General features: G+C 49.0%; 3 protein-coding genes; 2 read left to right on the top strand and 1 right to left on the bottom strand.

Moving 5' to 3' along the window:
- Positions 1-614: 614 nt before the first annotated feature.
- Positions 615-1983, bottom strand: FFUJ_03232 (related to pyruvate dehydrogenase complex protein X precursor, dihydrolipoamide acetyltransferase comp; the record flags this gene model as incomplete). XM_023575056.1 has 2 exons in its annotated part: positions 615-1828; positions 1914-1983. 2 exons carry the CDS (start codon positions 1981-1983, stop codon positions 615-617), a joined length of 1284 nt encoding a protein of 427 aa, XP_023428303.1.
- A 566-nt stretch (positions 1984-2549) lies between these two features.
- Positions 2550-3443, top strand: FFUJ_03231 (uncharacterized protein; the record flags this gene model as incomplete). The annotated part of the gene is made up of 1 exon (XM_023575055.1): positions 2550-3443. One exon carries the CDS (start codon positions 2550-2552, stop codon positions 3441-3443), a length of 894 nt encoding a protein of 297 aa, XP_023428302.1.
- Positions 3444-12165: 8722 nt separating this feature from the next.
- FFUJ_03230 (related to Leucine Rich Repeat domain protein) lies at positions 12166-14767 on the top strand (the record flags this gene model as incomplete). XM_023575054.1 has 3 exons in its annotated part: positions 12166-12198; positions 12257-12943; positions 12998-14767. The coding sequence occupies 3 exons, from the start codon at positions 12166-12168 to the stop codon at positions 14765-14767; spliced, it is 2490 nt and encodes an 829-aa protein (XP_023428301.1).
- Between the last annotated feature and the right edge of the window lie 1957 nt (positions 14768-16724).

Here is a 16724-nt window from a genome sequence, read left to right as displayed (position 1 = left end):
AAGCTACCTAGTTACTCCTTTGCTGAAAGACGATGATTTTCTTGAAGGTATAGTGAATAAGAAGACAACTACATGGCAGCAATATGAAGTAAGGTACCTTAGACTGTTGGAGTGCCTAGTATAGATGGACTTGTAGGCACAATGATTGAACAATCCCATGGACACATGATTGTCATGCTGTCTTTCTGGGATACACATCATCGGGCGACAGACAGCAAGAACCGTAACGTTAGGACATACGAGGTTCTCAGTTTACGCAGACGGTATTTGAGAGTCTCATTTTCGGAGCCCTTCTTTATCCATGGAACTTGTAATGGGAAGCCGACTTACTAAAGTATCTTTCTAGGCAGAGGACTTCGCATCTGCAAAGACTTGAGGACTTCTTCAACACAGCATAAAAAACACGATATACCAAACCTAATGGCACAAAGAACTAGTTTATTAGAGATGTGTTCCGGCATCAAACATGTTTCATCATTGGATTTGTGGTTCTGACTATCTGGCAAAACACCACTAAAGGCGTAGACATAATACCAAGAGTGCGTTCCAAGCGCAATTACTAGCCATTGTCTATAGCAAAAAATATCGATATATTACAGGGAATCTTCGTAAGCTCACAGTACCAGTCGTCCTGGCTCCTCCTCCAGAATCACCTTGCAACGCTCAAGGAAGATTTGTGCTCTCTCCTCCTCTGCCTTGGGGACCACAAGAGTAAAGACATTGGCGCCGCTGGACAGATCAGGGACGGTCTGGATGGTAGCGGGCTTGGGAGCTGACTTCTTCGGCGCGGCGAGGATGTCAATGATGTCAGTCTGCTTTCGGGCGGGGGAGAGAGGAGTGAGTAGAGAGGCGGGAGGGACAGCAGAGATCTGGGGTAGGTAGACACCGCGAGACCCCTTAACAGCCTTGATCTTATCGAGGCCGAGAACCTGGTCAAAAAGCTCGTTGGCGGTAGGGGCACGCTTAGTAGGAGGGAGGTCGTCGTTGGCAACCTCAGCAGCTCGGCCGACAAAGGTCGAGATGGGCAGGAAGACGCCGAGGGTCTCGTGGATCCGGTTCTGGACCTCAACGACCTTGGACAAAGTAATGGGGATGGAAACTTCGAGGTTCTCGACAACGGGGGCCTTAGGAGCCTCAGCCTTCGCCTCCTCAACAGGCTTGGAAGGAGGAGCAGGCTTAGTAGCCACCTTGATGTTGCTCAGGTCGAGGTGGAACAGGTTGTTGAAGTTGACCTCATTGGCAGCGGGAGTCTCGGGGTTGATACTTCCAAGGTAGGCAAGGATATCACCCTTGAGCAATCGGCCATGAGGACCAGTGCCCTTGATCTTCTTGAGGTCGGCCTCACTGATGCCCTTCTCCTTGATCAGATGTCCAACTGAGGGCAGCAGGGGGTACTTGTGTTCGTAGGTATCGTTACCAGTAGGCTTTGCGCTCTTCTTCTCAACGGGGTTCGACTCGGAGGGGGCGGTGCTCTCCTTGGGGGCCTGGGCGCTGGACTGTTCCTTCGGTTGCTCCTTGGCCTGTTCGTCGGCGGGGATTTCGAGGGAGTTGATATCATCGCCGGCCTCAGCAATGACACCAATGCGTGATCCGACCTGGACAGCCTTACTTCCATCACCAGCCATGATCTTGACCATGATACCATCATCCTGGGCCTCGACATCCATACTGGCCTTGTCGGTCTCGATCTCGAGCAGCACATCACCGGCACTGAAAGCCTCTCCTTCCTTGACCTTCCATGTAGCAATGTTACCCTCGGTCATAGTCGGCGAGAGGGCGGGCATGGTGAAGTTCTGAGCGGCGAAGCATCGCGTCGAGGTGGTGAAGCCTACAGCAGGTGATGATGTGTTAGTCGGTGCGCGACAAAAGGGTCCGAGGGGCTTTTTCAACATCAGGAAATGGACAGAACGTACCACGAGCAATAGCGGGCCGAGCAGTAACAGCTCGGGCAGATGCCCTACATGCTGCTGTAAGAGAGGCCATTGCACAGCTCAATTGAGGGTGAAGAAGTCGAGATGAGGCGGTTGAGGGAGATTTTCGGTGCACGTAAGAGCGACCTCGGGGTGTTGAGGGATTGAGCTGTTGAGATATCCTTATTAGTGGGTCCGACAGTTTGGAAATTTTTGGCGCGACTTATACATGAGCTTCAACGTTTATTCTTTACTACGGTCGCAGGAGACGAATACAGACTAATGACAATTGTTCTGATTCAAGAAGCTCATTATTTACTTTGAGTAAATACTTTCTTCACATGTTGGTTCTTCACAAAGCCCGTGCCATGATCAAGCCCATCTCAACCCGTTGAATTTGGCCGTCTCCTCGGGTTGCGGCGAAAAGTTGTCCGATCGGGAATTAACTATTGCCGGTTTATTACCGATAAGAATTTCCAAATAGCTTCATTTCTGAAAGTTCAGCCCACTATCATTTAGCAATCATTTAGCAATATCAACTGGATGGCACCACCGAACAACCCAAAGTATTCCTGCCGTCCGTGAGATTTCCAGTTGTCTCTTCTCTCAATTCCACCTCCGAGGAGCTCAATTCTCGCAATGGCTGGCCTCGCAAGGGGCTTCTGCCTCCCTGGCCTCCGGCCCCTCCTTGCACCCCGTGCCGAGTCCGTCCTCCTCCGATCCCGTTTCTTCAGCACCTCCGTTCTCCGATTTGCAGGACCTGTTGTGAAAGCAGCTCGAACTCCTACGGCCTCAAGGGCTGCTGCTGCTGCCTCCGCCGCCCAAATGGCACCTAGTAAATACGCCTTCATCAAGAGTCTCGCTTCAAAACCATCCCCAACCGTCCTCTACGAAGGTCCCTCACATTTTTGGTTTTACTTTGGCTGCTGGTCGAGTGGGCTATTCTTACTTGCTTGGACAGGATCTACTACGAGTTTGGTAGTAAAGCAGCCTGAAGGTGTACCGCAATGGATCGGCATTGTGTTTGGAACAGCATATCTCCTACTCGCTTCCATGGGAACATTCATGATCGCAAAAACTCCAAACATTGTTGGACAGATCCGTGTTCTTCCTTACCAGGCATCCAAGATAGCTCCCACCACACCATTACAGTTAGAAGTCACTGTTAAGAGAATGGTCCCATTTCTCAAGCCCAAGGTCATTGTCGCTCCAGTTAGCGATATTGCTCTCAAGACGCGCTTCTCGCTTCCAGACGAGTATGTACCTCAACTGAGGCGCGTAGAGTTGGAGGCGAAGGCGAAGGAGCAGCAAAAGGCCTTACATGAGTTCGACATGCAGCACATCTTCACAATGCCTTTCCGAAGGATGGGTCGAACCCTGGCAGCCATGTTTAACGGTGTCAAATCTGCGTGGACTGATATGGGCTTTGGTTTCATCATAGTTGACGGCAAGAACTACAAGGTGGACGTGACCAAGGGCTTTGCTCATGACGGCTTCAGGACGCTGGAGAAGCTCGTGGATATCAAGTCATGAGTCGCTTACCCTGGAGGACCATGACGAAGACCTCAACCAAAACCCATCAAGTTTTATTCAAGGGTTGGGGGTGTCTCATTAGCCTGTACTTTTATTGTATACAACATTTATGAAGAACATATGATCTATGGGCCGAGAATATTATAAGTACTGTATGATAATTCAGCATCTCAATCTGAGAGATCATTAGATCACGATTGAACCGAGTAAGTTTGGACAACCAGAGCACTCGTGAAAGAGAAATATTCGCACCTCGTGATAAAATCGACCGATCTGTCAGGCACACAGGATCCAAGCTGCTCAACCAAGCGGGACTGTTGCAATAAAGCAACGTTCCCAGTTGCTACAAGGTGTTGCCATATACAAATCGCTCAATTTGACACTACACCGGCTGAGACCGAGGCGGACAAGAACACAACACGTATATTCGAGGCTGATTGCATTATCACATATCCACAGTTACAAGTGCGGGTAAAATCAAATAGATAGTACAAGACACTTAGTATCCTCTGGGACGACGTGCAGAACATGAGATCTGAAGATATCCATATGCCGTTCTTCAAGATCCATGAATCACTCCTTGTAAGTGAGTGACATTCTAATATCTGTCTTCCCTCGTGATATCCGAGACTTGGAAACCGACGTGCAATGAACCTCGATCAGACACCGCCAGAAGGGGTGTGCTAGTTGACGTCGATATACAAATATTTCTAAATACAAGGAATTTGACGGTACCAAATATCACCTCAAACTTGACGCCAGCACTGACGTCTTGTCAAACCCCCCCACAAGAAGATAGTCAGCACCTAACCCATGGACCATTCACCATCCTTCGAGTGTATTTCTAGATGGAATTGCCCTAAAATCGGCCATTGCGTGTAAGCTAGGCGCGTATGCACAGCATAGACAAGCAACTTGGAAGAGGGACTCTGGGTCTGAGCGGATCGAATACAACCTAGTTTCGAGAATATCGTGGAGTTGGAACGTCCCCCATGGGTCTCTAGAAACCTGGAACAAGACGAGAAACTTACCCCTCCAAATCAATGTCGTCCAATCTCGTTATAAGCGGTCAACCAGCCTCAGCTTTGATAGAAACGAGGCTATCCTTGACAAGGCCACAAGCGCCAGATGCACCATATTCGAGATCCACCGACGTGCGCAGGCGGGGGTTCTGGCGGGGTCATTCCTTTACATAAGGTATTTGCTTTGTCTAGAGTATTTTCAAAGTTCAACAGGCGATGAATATCACTCGATTTTGACCGTAGATCATGCCATACCAATTCCCGTCGCATATCTTATCTTTGGCTAAGACGATGTTTCACGACACTGTTAGACCGCGAGATCAGCAGCCGATCCCCTGTATATCAGGGTCCGATCTATCAGGGAGTGCGAGTTAGAGTTCGAGTTGCACTGACGCTCTTAATCCTCGCTCTGGACCCTGAAGAATACAGCCGACGTCTAACTGCCGATGCATCAGCCCAATATTAGCATTCATCCATGCTTGTCAACAGCATCTGCTTGACGTCATAAAGCCAAGGGCTCGCTGGTTGGCTCAGCTTTGATGTGGGTTACGGTGAGGTTGAAGCGTCCCACTGCTGGCACCAGATGCAGAACGAGACGAGGGGGGGCCCTTGTTCCTTATTAGCGCGTTATGTAAATGACGCGGGCGATAACCTTGGAAGCTTTTTTTCTGTCGAGATGAAGATCAACCCCAAATCTGGACTCCAACTTGGAGGCTTTTTCCTCTTCATGAAGGGTCCATTGGTGCCCGCCACCAAACGTCTGACAGTTTTGACTAATTATGGGATTCTGTGAACTAAGGGAGCCACAGAAGGGCCGTGCCATCCATCTTCTCGAGTCAAAAGCTTGGTGTAAGCGGTATGGTACGTACACTGAACATCTCGATGCCGCAACTCCATATCCGATACTCGCTCGGTTTTGTGACTCGGGATAAATCGCGGACAACTGACTTGGATTAACTAACCTTGGTCAAAAATAAAAAAAGATGATGGCTACCTCTCGTTGCACAAACTATGTGTATGCATGCCTTGGTTCGATACCAGAAAGTCGCAGTACCGTAGTCTTGGACGACAGTGACCCGCACTAGATGTAACATGCTCGCCGCCCGTCTTCTTTGTCTTTCAGTTACGGGTCGCTATACTATCTATCCATTGAGATGTTTGTTCCAGGCGCTGGTGAAACATGGTCACACGCAATCATCCCCCTTACTGAACCTCTGATGGGATCGAAAAAAGATGGACTAAAGTCATGATATGTGTACAGACTACTACGCTGGCAGGGCGGCTCAGAGCAAAAGATAAGTAGTCTAAGTAGACAGAACCTGGGATAATCGTATGTATAATCACCAACTTACCCACTACTTGCCTCTGGAAATGCTAGATCTCCAACAAGAAATGTTCTATCATTCGGTGGACGGTGGTCCTTTCGTCATTGAAGCCGGGCCCCTTCCATTGAGATGCAAAGGTGGCATGTCGTCAATGGAGATTGGACAATTCCCCACCAGATCGAGGGGTATTGTGCAGACGTTCTTACATACAGAGGGGACTTCGTGCGTAGTTGGATGTGATGACATGTGCGGGAGGCTTCATCTATTCAAGCGATGTCGCTCGAATTGCAACCCAATGCAGCTCATGGAATATGAAAGGAACAGAGAAGATGCATCTCATCTTTGCCGCCAAACTAAAGCGAGGCCTCTGCAGAACACACTCATTGAACCAGCAATATTTAAAATGTCGTTCTTCTGGCGTCATGTATGTCATCTTTGAACTCCGGGGGGATGGACATTTGACCCTAGAAGTCGTGGGGGTAGAGCAGCGGTGAGAGAATATGATGGGCGAAGGAAGAAATATCGATCGTTTTAGCACGGTCATCGACCGAGCTGCCACTCTACCACCTCAAATCAAGAGTGAGGAATGCGAGATTGTGCATCATGTGCTCTCTGTTTCAATCTGGGCATGGTGGTCTCTTTTCCATCATTGGTTGGCTGCCATCCCTTGATTTCTAGAATATCCGCCGGTAGCGCAAAGGGTCAGACGAGATGAGGGTGCAAAGTCGCCGATCCAATTACATGGTAAAGAGCACCATCTAATTGATGAGGCACACCGGAGGGACAGAAACTTCTGTTATTTGCCAGAAGAACGATGTATCTCTAACACACTCTCCAAGTTAGATCCTCTGTCCGCTAGCATCTGAGTAGATCGTCTTCAGTCTCCATAGTGGCGTGTGCTCAACATACATAAATAAATTCGAGACGGGCGATATTCATACTACAATGGAGTACTTGTTTCGCTTGTTGATCCCTCAAGGGAATGCGCGAGTCGTGACAGAACACACAATATGAACCCAGCGTTAACTGCTGCAGGTTCTAGGAATGAGTGAGGCAATTCAAGGCCATGCATTGATTGCAAGTTTGAGGATGGCTTCTTTTTGTCTGCTTCCAAGGACACTAGCTTCACTAGGCCGCGTTCAAGAGCTTAAATATGGAACGTGGCATGAGATGAGATATAAGGAATTTATATCTGACTCACAGTTTAAACTGTTTCCCCAGACTGAGGCTGTATGGAATACGGTTCCTCAAGAATGTCTATCATCGGAAAAAGCAATTTTGAGACAACATGACTCGGACCAACAGTGTATACTCCATACAGATGCCTACACCAAGATCATGGTCAGTGCACGATAAGGGTATCCTGGCTTTTAGACGCTGTGAACCCTTGTTTTTGTTGCTGGATCTTCCTGCCAGAAAGAGAGGAACATCTCCGAAAAGCGTTGAGATCTCGGCATATAGAGTTTGGGGCTTGTTGTTACGGATAACTACCTACTTCACGATATTTCTCGAAAATATGACCAAGCATGGCCATCTGAGCTGCAATTGACGGCTGCATCCTGCTCAAACGCCCTCTGTGACCATGACTGCAGAAGAATATTCTCCTGCAGCAGCGGCTTATATGTCAAACGTATTATGCCCACCCAAGACATATTGCCGAATTGGGCAGGACGACTGATGTTGACTTGGGTTTCAATGGTCTAGACCGTTTCTCTGGCCGTAGACTCATCAGAGCTATCTCAGAATATCTGAGTCCCGAGATGGGTATGGCGGTTTCGTGGTCTTGTTTGACTACCTTTCGACTTTGTTCGATAATATTCAATAGTGGACCAGTACCTATTGTTACGGACCGCGTTACGACTCTTGTAAGCGGCACAGGATTTACTGGCGTCTTACTGGTAGCAAACAAAGCCATGCCGCCGAAATTCCACAGAGACTTGGCTTGCGTTTCTTGCGTAACAACACCATATTTGTTCCAGTCTCTGACATCGTAGGGTATCTACCACTGTAGAGATCAACCGGTGTAGTTGTGGGCGTCATGAGGTTTCTAGCAGACTGATACGACAAGAATCAAGCCGACGTAGAGATGATATAACACTGACCACCTCTTTAATTGTATTTACGGCGATGCTCGTTAGCTTTGAATTTTTTGTCTTGGCAAGTGTTGAGATTGTTTAAAGATCATCGTGAGTTTGAGCATTTTGAAATGGTTCAGCGGAGCGGGATGAGCATCCACTAATGGGCAGGGATGAAGAGAGCTAGCTCAACAGCCTGCAGGCCATAAGTATTCGCTACCTAACATCGGGGGTGGAACTTGGACAAGGTACTCTCTAGGCCCTTCAAGCAAGATGACATTCGACTCCCAATCAGAGAATAATGTTAATGAATTTTAGTGGGGGTATGACATAACCGCAGCGAAAACGCCAAGAGAATATGAAATGGCCAGAGGCTCCGCAAACTTCAAAGGCGCAGCAGAGATGTACAGTAAGTAGTAGAGGCGAGGATACCTAGTCGTGATGGACCATAACCTCGACAGATCAACCGCAAATGAAGAGAAGCAAGGGGTGATTTGGCGGAAGAAGAACCGTGTTGAAAGAGAGAAAGCGTTCGTTTCCGCATGTTTAAACCTCATGACGGAGATGCGCGTGGCAGAAGCATAAGATATTGAGGGAACTGTCCAGAATGTAGTCCGAGGTCTCGTGGCAGCGAATAGCTGTGCTGCGTGACGGCCGTGTCTTAGATGTGCCATCGATAGTCGTGACAGCCATCTGACCGTGACGCGTTGGGTTGCAGGTGGGTTCGGTGTTGATGTTCGTGTGATAGTGCTGCTGATAGCTACTGAATCCAGAAATGATGAAGCCATGGAATGGTCGAGTCGCTTGGTGGTGTGGGTGAACCGATCGACCATGATGTTTTCCCGGTGTTTGAAGTTGACAGCATTTTAACGATTGGCTAGTCATTGCGATGTCCATCTAATATTATTATGAACCGTATGCTGTTCCTTTGCATGTATTCACAGCAGTGACGTAAAAGTCATATCCGCCAGCAACATTGCTTGCTGCAACAGCGACCCGTATGCATCGATATGGGGACTCTCGCTTGTTAAGGAGCCCGGCAGACATGGCGATATTTTAACGTGATGTGCGATGTCTTGTATCACAGCTGGGCCATTATTGACCAGACAAGAGAGAAACACGCGTATCAGTGTAATCGGGCGCTGCATGTCATTCTTCTCCAGATGCTCGATGCATCATCTCTATCAAATGCCGGCGCTCCACTAGCAGGGAACCCCAAAACTTCGGTTGTCAAGAAACCATGATGCCATGTTGCAAAGAGAAAACGAAAAGTGCAGTAGTGTATTGCGAAGTTTCTGTTTATCTTGCGGATTTCTCATCTCTTTCTCAGTTAATGCTTTGTATGTTGTTTAAGGGCACCGTCGATATGAACACAAGCTGTGTTGGATGATGGCGTGCCCGTCGCTAAGTAAACAAACAACGAAAACAACACAAAATCATGGTGTTGATGAGCCTGGTCGTCAATACCCATGGCCATGGTCCGTGAGACATTGATCTCTGGTATGGAACGCAGGGCACAAGCAGTGGCTGATGCTCGTGCACGTACTTGATCTTTATCCTGACTGTAGTGGCCAGTGTCCCTCTTATATCGTCGTAATGTTATTATCATGGTGGTTTGTTTACTGCTGAAAGGATTCAAGCCTGGACTGGTCCGGGCGGGCTGTTGGAAATGAAGGTCCAGCACTAAGAGCCCATCAGGGACTGGAGTCCCGACACTGCAACGTCCCTAGCCTCCCCTAAAGGAAATAAGCGGCTTGCGACTATCGCTGAAATGGCTATTTCAGCGGAACGGTTATCACCAATCTCAAGCGCAGCACTCGGATAGTCGCTTGTGACTCGTCCGAGTCCCTGTGCCTCTAGCCATGCCCTCCCTTATCCTGGTCAAACGCCAAGCACCCCCACCAATGATAACCCCACTAAGACCTCCGAAGACTTGGCGGCGCGACTCGGTGATGCATGCTGTCTTCTGCCATTCACCACAAGATATCATGAGCTCGCGGCGTGCCCGGTACAACATCAACCTGACAGTCCTTATCCAGCCATGTTCTTCAGCCACTCCTGAACCTCAGCTAGAGTGAGGCATCAGATGAGGGGAGGCTTCAATTATGTCTTGCTCAGCTCTTCTTAAAACAAACCCCCAAATACGAAGGTGGCGGGGTTGAGTCAGACCTGAGGCCAGTCTCGCATCGTGGAAGATTAGACATGCTGCTGTTTGATGCGTGTGAAGTCGGCCATGATATAACTACGAGTCTTTTAGCTTGACCGACTTTGGCGATGAAGCCTGTCAAGTATGAAGGAGGCGAATATGCAGAGTTGAGATCAGTGATCACAAAATTCCGGAGAGAAAAGTGATGAAGTTGATATGTGGTGGCACAGGGAATGGATTGGCTGAAAAGACCATTATAGACAGGCGAAAGGCTCTAAAGGCACGGACGGTGAGTGAAGACTGATGCGAGGGAAGCTAAGCAAGGTGTTGCAGAGGAAAGCCACGGCCGTTTTTTAGTCGATGTCGTTATCGTCGTTTTCATTGTAACCGGTATTACTTTCTCCATTTCAACCGCTGCCGTATCCGTAAACTTCAATGCACAAAATCGATCGCTGATGACCTCACCTGCCAGCGCGTGCTGCGACTACATCTGTGAAGAATGCATTCCCTCTATGAATCTGCAAGAGATCAAGATGCCAGAGCGCTGCATGTTGGAAAAATTTCAGGAACTGCTACTGGGCGATTCTTTGCTGAATGTGAATCCCTCGTCGCCGGCCTGGACCCTCGCTGGGATAAGTTGCAGAAGATCCATTCAAGGGTCCACCTCAATGGTCAACATCAACCAAAGAGGTCGCGATGTATAGGATACTTGCGCCCCTTGAACCAGTCAGCCGCCGTACGGCCCAGCCAGGGTACCAACCAGGGTGGTTAGAGGCAAACCCATCCTGCGAGAGGGTGTCCTGACTCCTGGGGTGGTGGAGGAAGGGTGTGCTGTGCTGCTCGCTGTACGTAGCGCAGTATGTCCATCCGCTCCGCTATTAACGCTACCAAGAGTGAACCTGTGAGGTGAGGTGAGCGTGAGCCTCCCGTCGTGATGGAAATTGAAAACCCGGCCCCGTTCAATTGGCAACGAAAATCAGTGGGCGGGCGAGGTTCGTGAGGACGAGATTCCCATCTGATACACCCCTGTTGTTAGTTTCTATGGGTCTCTTCCCAGCACCCACACTTCACACTTACAAGGTAGGTACTTAGTTCTTAGACTCCCCTTCGTCTGCTTCTTCTCTTACTTTCTTGGGTTCACGTCGACTTCCTTCCTCTACAACCTCGACCCTTTCGTCGGTCCTTCGAATCCTCGAAGGTTATCGGACTCGCACTCGGATATCTCGAGTCGTAATAATCACCCCGTGTCTTTGGGTCGCCGAATTCCATTTCAACTGCTGCTGCTGCTGTGCTTGCGGCCGGTTCTCCTACATCAAACGAGGTGAGTACATGATGCTCCTGTGCCGGGTTTTTATTTTTGATCGCATTCCCATTGTGCCGGTATTTGCATCTTGATTTCGCTCAGCGTTCTTTTGCGTTTGAATTCTCCTGCTGTTCTGCGACAGTGATGAAGAGGGAAACGTGACGGTGATGAAAATGCGTCGCGGCTGCCTATCTTGCTCTGCATCACCCCGACTGCAACTGCCTGAGACAACCACCACTCCATCCATATTTGCATGGAACTTCCACCCGTTTGGCCCCTTCTGCACGCTTGCATTTACATCGATCCGCGCGTTCTAGTGCCTTGCTACAATTTACCGACAAAACCCTTGTGTCTTGATCCAAATCGACTCTATAATCGCTCCTTTGGCCGTCATCTCCCGCCCCATTGCGTGATTACTGCCACTAGCGATTTCTCAAATGCGTGTGACCATCCAGACTGCGACAGTGATCACGCCTAGCATTGCTACCTACGACGAGTGAAGAACGCGGCTGTGCTCAATCATTATTTGGCCTTCATGCTAAACACAAACCTCATTTCTCCTTTGAGCCACTGGCAGTTGTCTTCCTGCTCGCTTACATTTCACTTTGAGTGCTCGAGGAAGACAAGACATTGTGTTCTATTCGCCTCGCATCTGCTTTGCGTTTTGTACTTGGCCAACTTTTCAAGCTTGACAAGTCACTAACTCGTTAGTGAAATAGGTCGACATCACAGCCCCTCGATATAATAGAAGCGGTCCCTTTCCTATTTGGCATTGCGAATTCCACTCCTTCGTCCTCCGAACCACATATTCTTATCCTTCTCGGGCCTTTCATGTATTGTGGGCAATAATCATGGATTCAGAAGACGGAGAACTGTTCATAAAGGTGGGCATTCAGCATATTTGCATTCTTGTTGGTCACGTTAACTGACTGGTAATGATAGCAACTTGCCGGCTATGTTCGGACGCACGAGAAGGCTTTGGCCAACGCTCTTCAACTACGCCGCCAAGTCCGTCATAAGCCATCTCAGAGTACAGGCTCAGCGACCCTCCTCTCCCAAACTTCCACTTCGCTTCCCGAACGACCATCTACCTCCGCTTCCACATCGAGTTCGCTCGCAGCTGCATTGTCGCTCGGAACCCTAAACTTCACATCACATAATGCCAAATCTGTAAAATTGGCTCTCACGCCTCATCACCTATTTTACCTGCTTTCCCGCTTCGAAGAACTCGGCATCAGTGTCGGTCCTATGAAAGTCCGGCTTGAAAATCTCCACGACAGTTCATCCTCTGCCAACTATGTTTCTTTCCTCAGTAATACCCAGCGATCGAGGAGCAAAGGCTCGGATATTGATTCAATACACTCTGTCTCGAGTATACGAAGTGTCATGTCGGGCATGTCTGCATTATGGTCGAGTTTCGGTATCGGGGCCAGTATATCCGCTGCCCGGACCGAACGCCAAAAAGCCGCCCTGGAAGCTGACATGAAATACCTCTATTCTGCTTTTACCAAGATTCCTTGCTTGAGATTGGCTCCAGATTGGCGTGCCCGCCTGATTCGAGGTTATGAAGAGTTTCCATTTGATTCGGCTGTACCCCTATACGTTTTCAAGAATCTGCAGGCTCTCGAAGTTAGCAGCATCGACTTCCGGTAATTCTTTGGCTGGGATCGTCTAGCCGATCAGCTACGTTCTCTTACTCTGAAACGTGCCGGTATTGAGGACCCCGCGGACATCTTGATTGACATCGTCTTGGATGATATGGACAAACGCCGTCGACGAGTCTCCAAATCCCAATCCTCGCCCACTTCAGTTTGGACGGGTAGTGGCAGTCCTCGTCGTAATATTGCCCACCCCGAGCTTCACCGAGCCGTGTCTGCTCCAAGCTCTCCTGGTGCACACGTCGACATGCGGGTCGGTTCGTTGACCCCAAGTGAACATGCTATCGAAGAGAGCAGCCGTAGGCAGTCTTTGAGCAAGGATGACGAGCAAGATGACACCCCACAAACTGTGCACAAATCTTCTCGTCCCAGGAGCAACTCACCTCCGCGCCCTACCAGCTCTCGAACGCAATCACATCCTGTTCGAGGTAACCATCACCGCATGAGGCGATCCGGATCTGGTAGCTCTCATTCCAGCCTTTCCGATTCTTGGACAGTTCATCACCATTCTCGAGGTAGCTCTGGTAACTTACTTGCCATGGGCGTCCTCCCCACTTCAAAGTGGCGCTTTTTGCGACATTTGAGTCTGGCTGACAATTCCATGACCTCTATTCCGCAAAATAGTCTCTCACCCCTATCCAACACACTCTACTCTCTGGATATTTCCTCCAACCTCTTTAGCCAGGTTCCAGACAGTTTGGCTACCCTAACCGCCCTCAGAGCTCTAAACTTGTCTCACTGTATGATCGACTCTCTCCAGTCATTGACCCGCAACCCTCTTCCTGCCATCACAGCTCTCAACCTTCGAGCAAACAGGCTCCAGAGCCTTGCTGGCGTTGAGAAGTTGGTTCCTCTTGAGAGACTCGATTTGAGAGATAACCGTCTAGTCGACCCAATGGAACTGGCGAGATTGACAGGTATCCCCGACATCCACGAGATTTGGGTTGAGGGCAATCCCTTTACTCGTACCCACAAGGATTATCGCATCACCATCTTTAACCTCTTCCGCAAAGCTACAGGCTATACTGACGACGTGATTATTGATGGCAGTGGTCCAAGTTACGTTGAAAGACGATCAATGGTTGACCGCCCCCCTATCCCCGACTCCATCCCTGTCGTCAAGCCACAGGTCCCTGAGGTACCTACTGTCGATGTCAGCAAGCCTGCCATTATTTTCAACCCTCCCAAAGAGCCAGCTGTCCTCCGAAAGGAACGGCCTACGCCTAAGGCTGTCATGAGTGAAATCAACACCAGCTCGACACGTCGGCGAAAGACTCCAAAGAGGCGAATCGTGGATTTGGCCACTTCTGATACCCCATCCTTCCCAACCCCAGTCGAGGTTCAAGTAGCGAAGCCGGCTAGTAAGCAGCCCAAGTCTCCGCTCACTAACGACGGAAACTACCGGATATCCCAGCAACCTGAAGGCCAGGTTTTGTCGCCGCCCACATTATCGACCGACTCGCAAGTTGTCAGCTCACCTGAAGTACCACGACTTGACACCAACATCTTTACCAACATCCCAGCTGCTTACTCATCTAACGATGACGCTTCCACTTGGAAGGAATCCCAGGACTGGGATGCTGGTGGTGAAATGTACCGTCAGAAGATTGAGGCGTTGCGTAATACTGTCGGTAATAGCTACCTTTCTGTCTTGAGCGAAGAGACTTGGACTACCAGCCGCCCGGCAGATTTTTCCACACCTAATGTCCCATCCGGTACAGCTATGCGCACAGCACACACTCCTATCCACGCCCCTCAGGCTCAAGCCATACATAGTGGTCGGACCTTGGGCTGAAATCGAAGATGCGATACCAGCAGAGTTAGACCTGGAAGACAACATCCATATGATACCCATATACCCTCTCTACTGTGGGAGCATGCTGGACTCCTCGGTATGATTCAATTCTTCTGTTGAGCTGAGTCTGAGGATTCAAGCTCGACCACTTCGTATTTTACTTTTTATTGGCATTTGCAACGATATCATGGAGCATAGCGAGGCGGCGTTTTGGGCAGATGATGCATCTGCATTTGTTTGAGTATAGGAACTCATCTTTACTTTTCATGGCTGCTTCTCCTTTCTGGAGCCCCTATGTTTCTCTCACCCTTGTTCTAGAGATATCACATCTTTCAGCGGCCTCTGATAGAGGGAAAGGGTTTCATATAAAGAATGCCTGTTATTCTCATTCGAAATGAGATTGAACATGTACTGTTTTTTTGCTTTCACGTAGGAGTCTGGACATGGCGTTGGAAGATCAAGGGCATTTGCCCATATGCATTTTTGATTTTACGGTATGGTTGGAAGAAAAAAAGACTTCACTTGGCTTGAAGGTTATGTGATCTGAGGCAATCATGCTGAAGAATTGGAGATTGTTGTAATACATGATATCCTCTATCTGTTCAAACCCTTGGTGCTTCTAGTTGTCCTCTTGTAACACTGTTGTGGTACCCTAATAATCATGGATTGCCACTGTCCCAGAATATGGAATCCTTATCGTGAACGTGCACAGATCGCAATGTTAACAAGGATCGTTTCAGAGGTCACTCGTCGTGGCTTATGAGCCCCTGGAGGGAAGTGATACTTTTTTTTGCTCCCAATGATGCCGTCGTGGAAGAAGCCAAGAGATGAGCAAGACTATTGGTTGACGTGACCAGGTCAGCCGGCTTTAGCCTGATGCCCTAAGTCACAGAGGGATCAAAGAGGCTTGGGATTAGTTTGGGTGTTAGGAGACTAGGGGTGTTGAAAGAGACATGACCAGATGCTTATGGACGATTTGTTCCTGACACAGCTAGAACATTGAGATGGTGTGCTGGCTAAGCCGCCGGTATAAGGTACATAAGAACCTCAGTTGGCGTTGATGGAGGGGGCGGGCTGAGTGAGAGATTGAAGGGTTGGGAGGGTAAGTTTAAGGCTTAGCCAATATCTGAGCCATGAGGGGGCGTCGTCATTCCTGGGCGAGGTGCGACATTGAACTTTTGGTGAAGCAGCATGGGTCAAGCTTAGTAGTGTTGGATGGCTGAGTCAATGCCACAGATTTGAGGTCAGTCGCATTCGTAGTTTCCATGCCAGTATCACGATGGCGACGAGGGTAGTGATAGAGTTCAAATTGGATATTTCCAGACTGTGGCATAAGTTAGTAGTAGAGTCCTGGCTTTCCATTTATGGTATTTCTCTCAGGTCGTTGGTATTGGTAGGGTATGTGATTATCTTTTTTAGTTTATAGCTTCGTGCTTCCCGCTACCCATGAGGGACGAAAGCAGATACTGAAATGGTACATAAGACGATGTCCATAATATTGTTCCGGTGCGGACAGAGAAGCCTCAACAAGTCAGAGCAAAGGGAGAGCCAAAAGCTACTATGCATAGGTCACTCGGGCTGTAGACCAGGTCACCAGTATCAACCATAATGTCTGGAGATATATTAGCCTGTGATACCAGGCTCTGATGTGGATTATCTATGAAGCCAGGTACTATCTATTCATCTACGACCATTTGAATTACCTGGCAAAGAAATGCCGTACTTCTTCGATGGCATTTTATAGTGCTACCACCGTTATATGATGTAAGCTCTTAAGCTCAGAGTCACAGAGAACCATGTAACGACACCACGTGGAACTGACGATGCATCAATAATCATTGACCGCTCACAAAATCGCCAACACCTGGATCCGCCCGGAAGTCGTGCCCGTTCTGGGGCCGCCGAGGCAACGGAGTGGATCGAAGCGGATGACCCCGCGGCTAGGGACATGTACTAG

The sequence above is a fragment of the Fusarium fujikuroi genome, chromosome FFUJ_chr03 (assembly GCF_900079805.1).
Source record: "Fusarium fujikuroi IMI 58289 draft genome, chromosome FFUJ_chr03".
NCBI classification, from domain to species: domain Eukaryota; kingdom Fungi; phylum Ascomycota; class Sordariomycetes; order Hypocreales; family Nectriaceae; genus Fusarium; species Fusarium fujikuroi.
Note: the sequence above shows the minus strand (reverse complement) of the source record. Positions and strands in the feature narration are given on the sequence as shown.